General features: G+C 39.7%; 1 protein-coding gene across 3 annotated transcripts in view; it reads left to right on the forward strand.

Annotated features, from left to right (window-relative positions):
- The window catches only part of FSTL5 (follistatin like 5), a 437,209-nt gene that overhangs the window by 33,700 nt on the left and 390,766 nt on the right, over positions 1 to 12,743 (forward strand). For all 3 annotated transcript variants that reach the window (XM_077299983.1, XM_077299982.1, XM_077299984.1), the window contains exon 2: positions 11,929 to 12,068. In XM_077299983.1, the coding sequence (XP_077156098.1) occupies positions 11,946 to 12,068 (123 nt within the window). In that variant the 5' untranslated portion in view covers positions 11,929 to 11,945. The remainder of the gene's footprint in view (positions 1 to 11,928; positions 12,069 to 12,743) is intronic.

Here is a 12,743-nt window from a genome sequence, read left to right on the forward strand (position 1 = left end):
CTGTGGATTAGAAGAATTGGTGGATCAATTTCTAGGTGGCTTGAGACTTACCTGCATTTGATGTGATCCGGTTCCCCACAATTATGCTCTTTGTTGATGCTTTGTTCTCATATAGGCCATTGTGAGCCGTTTTATTCCACCTCCCTTTGTTGCTGGTGTTTCCAATTTATTTGTCACTGATGCATTTATGATATACTATATAAATTATATGCCATTTATACTCAATTGAAGTAAAACAGCATTTCACATGTATTCATTTAATGGGTAAAAACTTGGTAAAGAAAAGCAAATGGTGTGAAAATAAAGTTCAAGGGGAAAGAAAAACTGAAGCTAGAACTTTCAAAGCAAATTAACAGAATTAAGAAATTCAATGGCATCTCTAATTGGATCATTTTCACAGGGTATCCATGTCGGTCTACCCTTATGGATCTTAGGTCTATAAGGTTGAAATGGGCAAAATAAGAAGTTAGGCAGAAGTTAGGCAGAGAGCTATAGATATCGAGAGGCAATTGGATAAATCGGCCACTCCATATTTCATTGCTCCTTATAAAAAGTAGGTATATAGCTGCTCTAGCCGTCTATTCTTTTTTAATCTCAAAATTTTGGAAGAATGTTTTTAATGTTGAAGCTTTGTCCATTTATTCTTCTGCATAGGGACTGACCTGTTCATCAGATGTAGAGAATGGAAGGGCATTGCTGATATCTGATGGCATATATAATGTTGGAAGATGAATGAGTGAATGGATCTGAGATGGTATGGCAGGCATTATTAGGTCCAGTTATTGAGTTGTCATAGTGGATATGAGAACAGAGTTGGCATTTTGGTATGTTGCAGGCCCTGGTCCCAGAACAGATACAAGTTAGGAAAGGTATTGCTGTGGGTGAGAAGTTGTTTAGGGTTAGTAGGATGTCTGTGGGAAGAAAAGGTTTGCCTCTCAACTCCTGTGACAGGGGAGAATCGTTGTCCAGTTTAGGTTGTAGATCATGAATGATGTACTGAACTGCTTCATCTGAGACCTATATGTGATCACCAGTGGTATTCTGTTGTTGGGTCACCTGTCTTGTAGCAAGTTATCCCTTGGTACCTTTGTGACTTTGTTGAACTGTTTCCTTACTATATCAGGTTGGTATTTTTATTACAAGAATTTATGTTGTAGACCCTGCAGGTGAGAATCTCTGTCTGAGAGATGGAAACAGCAGTGGCTGTAGCAAAGAGCTTGGCTGTAGACAATAATTTATTTGTTGGGCTTTGGATGGTGCCTTATTATTATTATTATTATTATTATTATTATTATTATTATTATTATTATTATTATTATTATTATTATTATTATTATTATTATTATTATTATTATTTAATTTTTAGACCGCCCTTCTCCCAATAGGTCTCAGGGCGGTTTACAACATAAATAGTTAAAACACAATAAAATCCCCATAAAAACCCCAATTAAAAGTTACAGATATTTTTGGCAATAATTAGGTTTGTGGCATAATGTGGTTTTTAAATGCCTCTGTCATTTATTTGTACAGTGGTGTCTATATAATATATTTCTTCATTGATTGGTTCATGATCAGATTGATGGTGAGATAGACTTACTAAAGGCCTGGTGAAATTTCTCCAGTGCTTCATTCCTATGTGTCCAACTGATGAAAACATCACCAATGAATAGTACTTCAGGAAGCATGGTTCTGTTTAGTCATGAAAATGTTAGCATGTGAGTGCCATGAGGTAGAGCAGCTTTCAGAGTTATATCTATATCTTCATATATAATACAAATAATAATATATATTAAAGTACAGAGCTTGTAATAAGGAAACTAGTATCTGAAAAATGGGACAACCAGATCCATGGATCTACATCTCTATTTGAATGTAAGGAATCAGCTAATTTATTATTCTAGCTGTGTTCTAGAATAAGGAATCATGATTGGGTTTAGATTCACCTTAAATTTATGCCATGTAATGCAGTAGGTGTCTCAATCAAACCCCCCCCCCCAATTGGGCTACTAGAAAAAGCAGTAGTTGTCTCAATCAAATAGCCAAGCTCTTGGAGAATGCAAAAAAGTGATGTTTTGTAAAAGTCAGGTTCGACTTCCCCCATGTACATATGTAGCTGCAAAAGGGAAAAATAACTCCCCCTCATGGCTATTTCATCTTGAGAAAATGGTACAAGGATGAAGGCAGGAGCCTCTTCCATAGAATAGTTCCCAGCTGAATCAGGGTCCTGCTGATTTTTAAAATGATATTCCATGGCTACAGGGAAAGTGAGTGGGGTCCAACCTTTTAAAAAAGCATCACATCTGGTTTTGCCCATAAATAAGTCCCTTTGAGGAGATTAATATATTTGTGAATGAATATCTTATAAACGTTTCTAATTTGCCAGATTTTCGTTATAGTGAATGTTCCAATTTCTGTGGTGATGCTGCATTTTAGAATGCATTTTTCATGTATTTTTGGACCATGTACTATCAGTTTTTGATATGAGAGAAAATTCTAGCTCTGAAAATGGTTCCAAATTTTGATTCTTTGTGGTACTTTCAAGGGCAGAATGGAAATCACACAAATTGAATTTCGGATGAGGTTATTTTAGCAGTTCAATGTAACTAATCTAATCAGTTTGATTCTCTTATTTAGAAACATGGTCCTTAAGGAGAAGAGCCATTAATATGCCAACTGTGCTATATACAAAAAAGCTGTAATAAAAGTCAGATATTGTTTTAGGAAGAGCTAAGCTCCCTTTCAATTGCCTTTTAAGGCAGAAATAATCATTCCGGCAATCAAATTATGCAATAAATTTAAAAAACACTTTATATGACTTTGACAAAATATGATATATGTTTCTTACAGCAACAAATAGGAGCTGTAGAAACCACACCTCTGGGAATTTTAGATAGACTCTGTCCTAACTGGAATGCTCTTCAATTTACATTTAAAGTGCTCATCAAGGTAACAGGCAATGAAGTCAGAAGTGCATGTGTGTAATAATTTTCCTTTCTCTTGGATCAGTATTGAGGAGAAAACCCTTGAAGGTCAGATAAAAAAATTCTAATGGCTTTTTTACTTTCGTTTGAGACTAAAATGTATGCCGTTTTTAAAATGGAGTGGTAGACTGTGACTGTCCTGGCTCATTTTCTAAAGTTACTGTCATTCAACTTCTATCTTTTGCACACATGGTACATTTCTTCACTATATTTGAAGAATACATATTGGTTACTGGATAACTGATGATTACATAACTGTCAGCCTAAGAGGTCAGGAGCCAAAGATTCTCATGCCTTGAAACTGTGTAAAGAGGTTTTAGACATGAGCCTCCAAAACAAAATCCTCTTGATTTTGGCGTTTCAGATTACCTGATCTGGTTTCTATTACTAGAGGCCTAGGATTGTCCTTCATATAAAGTGTTCAGTGCTCAAAACAGTACCTGACAGCCTTAGCCTGGAATTCCAACTCACAGAGTCCAATAACACTGAGTTCCAGCTGTGCCAAGGCTATGGATTGCAAAGATGCTAGTCTGTTAATAACTTCATCAAGTCAAACAGAGTGAGGGAAAACAATATCCAAATCTAATGATAAAGCTCCAGAGCATCTTCACATTGTCACTATCCAACATCATGTGAGTATTCCTGGGCCATAATTTGAAGGACAAATGAGATCCAATTGAAAGGGAGATGGTAAATACCAGTTCTACAAAAGGGGAAGTGTATGGTGATCCATCATAGTGACGTTTGTTTATATTTCAGTGACTCCAGAGATTTTTAAGGGGAAAGCTCTCCCCCCCCTCAAAAGGAATGCCCACCCCCATACCCTCAGAAACCCCCTGCATTGCTCTCATAAATACCTCCCTCCCCTCAGTCAGGATCTGTCAGAGGCTCCTCGCAGTGGGCCTGAAGGTTGGGTGGAAGAGTGCACTCACCAGCCTCCTGCCAGCTCTGTCAGTGTTCTGAGGCAAAGAGAAGGAAGTTACAGTTGGACATGGCAGTTAGGGCAGCCTTGAGGTAAAAAGGGCTGGTACCGCCTGTCCAAGCCTCTGTTCTCATCCCCTTTGGCAGTCATACTGACCTCCATTCCCTGCAGTGGTCAAGGGCAGACTGGCAGCCATGTCTCCAGATTGCCCTTGGCTGGGCTTGGTGGGCGGGCGCTGTCAGAACTTTGGCCCAATGATTGGGCCAAAGTACTGAGTGGGTGTAACCTGTCTGAGGTGGGGCATCCCAATTGGGCCCTACCTCTGACAGACCATGCCCACTCTCCACCCACTTAGCCCTTAGAAAAATATTATAACAGCTCCCCCTGTTACAGATGAAAGAGGGGTAATAAATATTCTATTCCTTTACCTTAGTGGAAAAGTATGTACTTCTAATTCAGAAAGTAATGAAGAGTCAATTTAATGTAGTGGTTAAAATACTACACTAGTATCTTGGAAAACTGAATTCCCAGTCTGCCAACCTTGGGCCACTCACTTCAATGGTCCTTCAGGGTGATTGTGTGGATACAATGGGGAAGGGCATGTATCTTGTCCTGAGCTTGTTGGAGGAACCAAAGTATGAAACTAGTATCTTCTGTTCACTAATGTAGACTGTAATTAAGAAGGAACAGTACAATTCGCTATACTAACAATTGTTTATGTGACCCATATCTGAAGGACCACCTACTCCTTTATAAACATACATGACCACTGAGGCCCTGTTTTTGGTGCACCTACCTTCTGGGATTAAGTGGGTGGAAACCCAGCATAGGGCCTTCCCAGTTATGGCATCATGGCTCTGAAACCCACTCCCTAGGCCTATGGGCCCTGCGGGAGCTTTCTGTATCTCGCAGGGCCTGCGAGACGGAGCTCTTCTTCCAGGTTTATGGTTGAGACCAGCGCTCTGAGGAAGAACTAGACCCCCCCCATTGGGCTACTATTGGTGGATTAAAGAGTAAAGATCAACCCCTCTGTCCACCCCTGGGTCCATTATTGCATAGGATTTGGCTGCTTCTTCACCGCAGAGCATCTTGGTGGTTTATGTATAGACTGTTGTGTTTTATTGATTGGATTTTTTAATTGTTTTAGAGGAATTTTATTGGGGGTTTTATGGATATTGTTATCCGCCACAAGCCTTCGCGGGAGTGGCAGGCTAAAAATTCAATAAATAGTAATAGTCATAGTCATAGTCATAGTCATAGTCATAGTAATTACTATATGAAATAGTATGCAATAATATGAAATAGTAATCAATGCCAGAATACGACGGACAGCCCTCTAATGGCTGATCTCCTTCCTCCGGGATCGTGGACAGAGGGTTGCAATAAGAGAGAAAACATCAGACCAACTTACTTGCAGAGTTCCACAAGGAGCAGTCCTCTCTCCTATCCTATTCAACATCTTTATGCGCCCTCTCTCACAACTGGTACGGAAGTTTGGGCTGGGTTTTCATTAATATGCCGATGACACCCAGCTCTTCCTCCTGATGGATGGCCACCCTGACTCCCCCGCAGAAGCATTAGCCAGCTGCCTGGAAGCAGTGACAAGATGGCTGAAGCAGAGTCGCCTGAAGCTCAATCCTTCAAAGACGGAGGTCCTGTGGCTGGGTAGGAAGGGCCCATGTGACAAAGCGCACCTCCATGTCCTGGATGGTGTACAGCTCTCTATGGCTCACTCCGCCAGGAACCTAGGCATGATTCTGGACTCTTCCCTTACAATGAAAGCCAGATCACAAAGGTAGCGCAGCTAGCATTCTACCATCTCTGCCAAGCCAAATGACTAGTGCCTACCTGGCCCCAGAACACTTAGCCACAGTGATCCATGCAATGGTCACCTCTAGACTGGTCTTCTGTAACTCGCTCTACGCAGGCCTGCCCTTAGCCTTGACCCAGAAACTACAGCTGGTCCAAAACGCAGCAGCCAGGATCCTCGCAGCAACACCATGGAGGTCCCACATCTGGCCCATTCTCCATCAACTGCTGTGGCTGCCAATTGAATTCCGGATCAGACTAAAGGTTCTGGTAACTACTTTCAAGGCCATACACGGTCAGGGCCCAATGTACTTGAGGGACCGCCTCCCTGCCTATGCCCCCAAAAGAGCTCTGCACTCCACCGCCACCAACCGGCTAATGGTCCCTTCCCCTAAAAAAGTCCGCCTGGCCTCAACCAGGGCCAGAGCATTCTCTGTCCTGGCCCCCACCTGGTGGAATGAGCTCCCAGAGGAGATCAGGGCCCTGACGGAGCTTAAACAGCTCCACAGGGCCTGCAAAAAGGAGCTCTTCCACCAGGCATTTGGTTGAGATCAGGCATAACCAACAGCGAATGAAGGGCCTCTGCTCCCCCCCTCCCAGAACTCCACCAGAGCGCTCTGGACCTGTTGTGCTATTGCACTGTTGCATTGTTGTACTATATTATATTGTTATACTGTTACAACCACTTTTATTAATATTATTGTATGGATATTAATGTAGATTGTTTCATGTATGGTTCATACGTTCTATGTAAACCGCCCTGAGCCTTCGGAAAGGGTGGTATAGGTAAAGGTAAAGGTATCCCCTGTGCAAGCACCGAGTCATGTCTGACCCTTGGGGTGACGCCCTCCAGCGTTTTCATGGCAGACTCAATACGGGGTGGTTTGCCAGTGCCTTCCCCAGTCATGACCGTTTACCCCCCAGCAAGCTGGGTACTCATTTTACCGACCTCGGAAGGATGGAAGGCTGAGTCAACCTTGAGCCGGCTGCTGGGATTGAACTCCCAGCCTTATGGGCAAAGCTTTCAGACGGCTGCCTTACCACTCTGCGCCACAAGAGGCTCTTAAGGGTGGTATATAAACAAACAAATAAATAAATGATTTGTCTGTCCTCTTATGTTGCCATTTTCTGGAAGATTTTTTTTTCTTTCATTTGCCTTTCCTTCAGTGATCACTCCTTCCTGCCCAATGTTTTTAATGGTTTTGTTTTGTATTTATTTTAGCTCTTTAAAAAAAACTCTTTTAAAGATTTTGGAGTTATTTTAATAGTTTTTAAATATAATTTTGTTGGGTACATTTTAGTTAGCCAACTTGTCACCCTTGTAAGGGCAAAATGACAGGGTGCCAATTGTGTAAAATAAAATACGTACATATCCATGGAGGCACTAATTAGTCGACAGTTGCATCTTAAGTAGATCCAATGTGCTAGCCAGAAATAGGAGTAGCCCTGAGGTGTGGTTGCTGCATGTGGAGCAGAGCAATACAGAGAAGAGCAATGCTTCCTGCTGCCCTGTTGACACCTAGCTGATTTGTGAATGATTCACAGTACATTTACATTCCTCAGGGACTGTAATTCATAAGCAGAATTGCTATAGAAAAGGAGGATGAATTTGCATAATTGCTGGGATATACCAATATCAAGCAACATACAATAACAAATGCATTCAGACTTATGGATCTTTTCCAAATCAGAAGGGAAAGATTATAAGTTTAGAAACGTAATCTTTCTAGATAAAGCCACGTGTGGCTCAGTAGGTACATCAGAATGCTTTCTCTAATAGTGAATGCTGTCCATGAGTCCCTGTTCATATCCCTTGGGCTCAAAGGGCTGCATTTTAGCTAAATAGAACCATGTTGTTTGAGTTGACCGTGAAGTTGAGTAGGTGTCTATAAGCGAACTGGCAGTTTGTGAAAATGAAATTGGGGGGGGGGGGGACACTTTTGTAAATGCTTGTGAGAAGATGGTAGCCTTCATGGTGTAGTGGTCAGACAAGGACTGGAGATCCCTGATGTGAATTCCTGGAAGCTTGCTGGGTCACTCAATCTCAGCCTAATTTCTCACAGGATCACTGTGAAGATAAAATAAAACAGAGCAGAATGATGTAAGTTGTTTTGAGTAGCTGCTTTGAGTTCCCATTGGAAGGGGTGTGAGATGTGGATGAAGGAAATAATTTTAAAAAATAAATATAATTAACAAATAGCCATTATTGCTTCTTATATATTTGAGGTTCCTCTTCAGGGAAAAGACATATTGCAAATTAGAAAACTTGTACTAAAACATTTTAAAATAGTGTGGTGTTTGGGCTTAAGATAAAGGCACTTATTCTGAATAGACCAGAGATTCTATCTGTAATGGTCAATACAGGAGAAGTTGATTACATTCCCAGCTCTGTGGTTACAGAGCTCTGGAATATTTTGAGTGTGACTAAAACATGCTGTTCTTTACTATTTTTTCCTGTTAAATGCATTTGATATTTTCCATTCTTATGGGAGTGTGGCAAAGATAAATTATTTAAAATGAACTGATAGGAAAATGAGTTAAACTTAAATAGAATTTAAAAAAAAAGAAAACTTATGCAAATTGCATTCTTGGCTTTATATCTATTTCTGTGTCATTCTAAAGTAGCGAGAAACAAGGCAGTTATTGATTATTATAGCTCAGACTGTCTGAAATCACATTTCACGGAATCTGCCTTAATTGTGTAATATGTCAAATATGATTTAGAAACAGGACAATGCACAAAAGATGGCATTCTGCCAGAGTTCAGGATATTTATGCTGACAATCTTCAGGAAGTCACTATAAGAAACCACAAGACTGTGTGAAAAATATACTTGGACAGAAGTTTTCAGCTTTCCCAAAGCTGTGTCCCAGTGTTCTGTTTTTCTAGATGAACCTCTCAACAATTTTTTTAAAATTAAAGTTATCTGAAATGCAACTGTCACATAGAAAATCATGACTCTCAGTGGAAGGTCTGAAGTCTTTGTGAAGTTGTAAAGCTTTCTTTTTTGAGTGTCTAACAATGAAAACCTATCCCATCCAGTGTAAACCCATGGGGTTTAAAGTAACTGCAGAAGATTGCACTGGTCTATGTCATAACATTGGCATTGACAAAGAGCACATTTGATTTGATGCATCTTATAGGAGAAGACAAGGTACCACATTAAATATCGGGACAGAGCTTTCTCCAATTCAGGATCTTTATATTCGCTCAGCTCCAAATGTGAGAAATCCTTGACATTTATCTGTCCTCTTTTTACATGTCCTCTGAAAATCTTTAAAGGGCTAGCTAAAGCTGGAACAAGCAGAGCCACATATAGTTTCAAAATGTTAAGAAGAGAACAGTAAGGAAAGTTTGGTCCATATTCCAAAGAATCCTGTAGATAATATCATAGCCTCTTGGAGGACTGGGGGTAGATGGTTTGGTTTGCTTTCAGACTGTGTCTCCTACCCTTTTTTAAAATACTGGTGTTGAGAAACCTCCAATGGCAAGTGCAGTAAGGAAAACTACTACATTAGAAGCACTTCAAATTATTTTTTCCCTACTCTTTTTCAATACATAACTAGTTGGCGGTTGGCTTAAATTTTCTCCTTAAAGTATTCCAGTTCATAGTGCCTCCCCCCTCCCATTCCATACAAAATGAATGGAGTCATGGAGAAGAAGAAGAAGAAGGAGGAGGAGGAGGAGGAGGAGGAGGAGGAGGAGGAGGAGGAGGAGTTGGTTCTTATATGCAAACTGGGCATGTCATGAAACAAACCAAATTGCATTTTCCCAGTCTATGCCATCCCTAGATAGAATTTTTTAAAAACACTTGCTTGATTTCCAGTATTTTGTTATAAGAAGCTGCTAATTATTTATGCATAGCTGTTTATGTGCATAGCTGTATAGTACATTAAAGTACCTTTTAATTAAAAGAAGTTACTTGAAAACTTTTGTCAGACAAATTATTCTCAGGTTATATCATGCTGTGTTTTCTGTGTTCTTTATATAAACACCATACAAAAAAGAAGCTGTAGGTGAACTTTAAGTTCAAAAATATCTTCCCTGTCACGCTTTTTCAATTATTTCTCAAGATGAAACACGCTAGCTAAATATCATTAGCTGAAATGAAATTTTATTTTTGACATTCAGGAAAACAAGCTATCCAGTGGCCTGTAAAATCCATTTTACTCCTTGATCTTAAAGTTATGCATCAAGTGGCTTACACCCAGAGAACTACATTAGCATCCTGTGCCAGCAAATCTGTTCTGCTATGCTTTTTTGTTCATTTCTGTTGAATTTCTTTAACATGCAAAGCTGTCACAGTAATGATATCATCTGTTTTCAGAACAACTCAGTGAGTCGGGTCAGTTATATGACCCTTGTACAGATGAGTAGATGGGGCTTACTTAAGTCTATCCAGAAAATCTGTGATCAAATAAGAATTAGAATCCATGTCTCATCACATCTAAATTCAACATTTTACTCCATCATCACATCACAAGCTCTAGGCTGTTCTATGTGTTGAATTGATTATTTTTTTTACCATGATATGTAGCTTGTGATATGTGCTGGTGGGCATGTAAGGGAATCAGAAGCAAAATTTAAGTATATAGCCCAGTTTGATGTAGTAATTGTGTATCAAGCCAGATTTCTCACTCCCTGTCATATACTTCCTTACTGCAACCTCATACCTACCACATGGCTTTTCCGCATGCAGATCCCTTGATGCCTGATGTAGCCTTTCTGGATGTCAGAGGGGACCACCTTCTCTCTTTTATAACCATTGGATAAGCTAATTTAATTGAATGCAAAATCCTAATAGGAAACATGAATTTGTCCTTGTTCTTCCATCTTGGTACTCTAAATGCTCTGCTACTGTGCTGGGATTTACCTTTCTGCTCTTCAGCACGCCTGCTAGTATGCCAGCATATAAAAACCAAAATGTTTGCATGGTATGCGACTTCTCTGTTTGCTGGGTTTTTAAAGTCTCCTTCTCATAGTCTAGCTCATTCTGGTGTTGGGGGAAAAATAGCATATGCTTTAAAAGCCATAGTATAGTGGGACGAAATTTAATCTAGAGCCTCTTAGAGCCTTGGGCCTCTTAGTAATACATTCTAATTTGTTTGAAAGTGCTTTCTGGAATAGATGGGTTTATCTCCATTTTCCTGGACATGTCAATGGACAGGCAGATGTATGATTTCTCTATAGTATTTATATATTATTATGTATGCCATGACCTGTTTCTTAACATATACAAATACCCTCTCCATTTCCCCTGTTTGTGGGAATTATAATTACCTACACAATAAGGATGCTTCTCTTGCCAGAAATTTGTGAAATTGTTACTACAGGATTCTCAGTCCTTTTGTTGCAATTGAATAGGAGAGAGGACAAAGACAGTTTTCTATTAAGGTCACTAGAAACAATAAACAAATGTAATAAAGAAAATAGAGCCTCTTGTGGCACAGGGTGGTAAGGCAGCCGACATGCTGTCTGAAGCTCTGCCCATGAAGCTGGCAGTTCGATCCCAGCAGCTGGCTCAAGGTTGACTCAGCCTTCCATCCTTCCGAGGTTGGTAAAATGAGTACACAGCTTGCTGGGGAGTAAACGGTAATGACTGGGGAAGGCACTGGCAAACCACCCCATATTGAGTCTGCCATGAAAATGCTAGAGGACGTCACCCCAAGGGTCAGACATGACTCGGTGCTCGCACTGGGGATACCTTTACCTTTAATAAATAAAATAAGAAAAAAAAAGAAGCAGAATTTATCAAGCAAATGAACTAGTGTAAAAATTAAGGACATTTAAATGCATGCCCCTAATTCACAACCCAGCTCTGGCTGCACCATTTTATGGCTTCTTGCTTCCTCATTCTGTGATGTTAGTGACTGGACCATATAGTGAACATGATATTATTACTGAAGGGCATTGGTCAGCTTAAATTTTGAATGAGAAATTCTCCCTTTCCCCCAGTATCTTTCCCTTGGAAGCACATTTGCATTTTCTGAAAGAAGGATGAAAACTGCTGAATCCATCTCCTAATAGAAGGGGTTTTCTTCCAATGCAACATTCCTCACTTAGTGGAATGGACTCAATATTTTTAGTGATAGCTGAATTGGACTGTTGATTTGTCAATGCATGCTCAAGTCTACAAACAAATCCAAGTTATCTGCTTTTTACAAAAAAAATGCTGCTTTTTATGCTCACACTACTTTTTATTTTTTTCTCCTTTAGGCACGGATCTTGGAAGGATGTTTACATGGTGGGCACTTGCTTCCTTTGTGGGATGCATTACACTGGGGGTGCAGGGATGGCCAGCAAATGAAGGATTCAACTTTAAACCTTACCAGCCCCTTATACGATTACGTCACAAGGTACTGCTGTTGTTTTGCTGCTCATTTTCTTTTTGACTCATTTTAAGTATTACTTTGATGAAGAGATTATATGGACCTGCACATTTTTCCATTGTCTGTATTTCAAAAATATTGTGAATGCTGATGTGGTATTTAAAATAGAAATTTTAGAAACAACAACTATAGGATTTTGCAGGTTAAAAGAGCAAGAATATAGAGGTTCATATCTTAGCTCCAAGACATTCCGATATAGTACAGACAGAACCATTACCATAGTTGAATTGTGTATACCAAGACTGGAAATAATGTTTTTTAAAGAGTTGTAAAATATCCGTCTTCTGTAAGAATACACTCCATTTCTAGATGAAAAAATTCTGGGTAAAGCAAACTTAAAACTGTCTGTAGCTCCACCTTTTTAAATAAAGGACTTGATGGCCTGTCTGCTGTTTTCCTTTATTACAGAGAGAACACTAGAAATTATTAAATAGGCTATTGGTTAGAGCAAAAATTTTCTAAACTGTGCAGGAAAGTCATGAGAACATCCATACAACATATTATGTAGGTGACAAAGAACATCCATTTAGAAAGAAGTGGCTTATTTACATAAGAATGTGTAGACTTGCTATAATGCAGTGTAATATGTGAGATGGTATGGCACAGCCAAAGTACAAATTTTGTGAGCAGTTATGCAGAGCA

The sequence above is a fragment of the Paroedura picta genome, chromosome 10 (genome assembly GCF_049243985.1).
Source record: "Paroedura picta isolate Pp20150507F chromosome 10, Ppicta_v3.0, whole genome shotgun sequence".
In the NCBI taxonomy this organism is placed as follows: Eukaryota; Metazoa; Chordata; class Lepidosauria; order Squamata; family Gekkonidae; genus Paroedura; species Paroedura picta.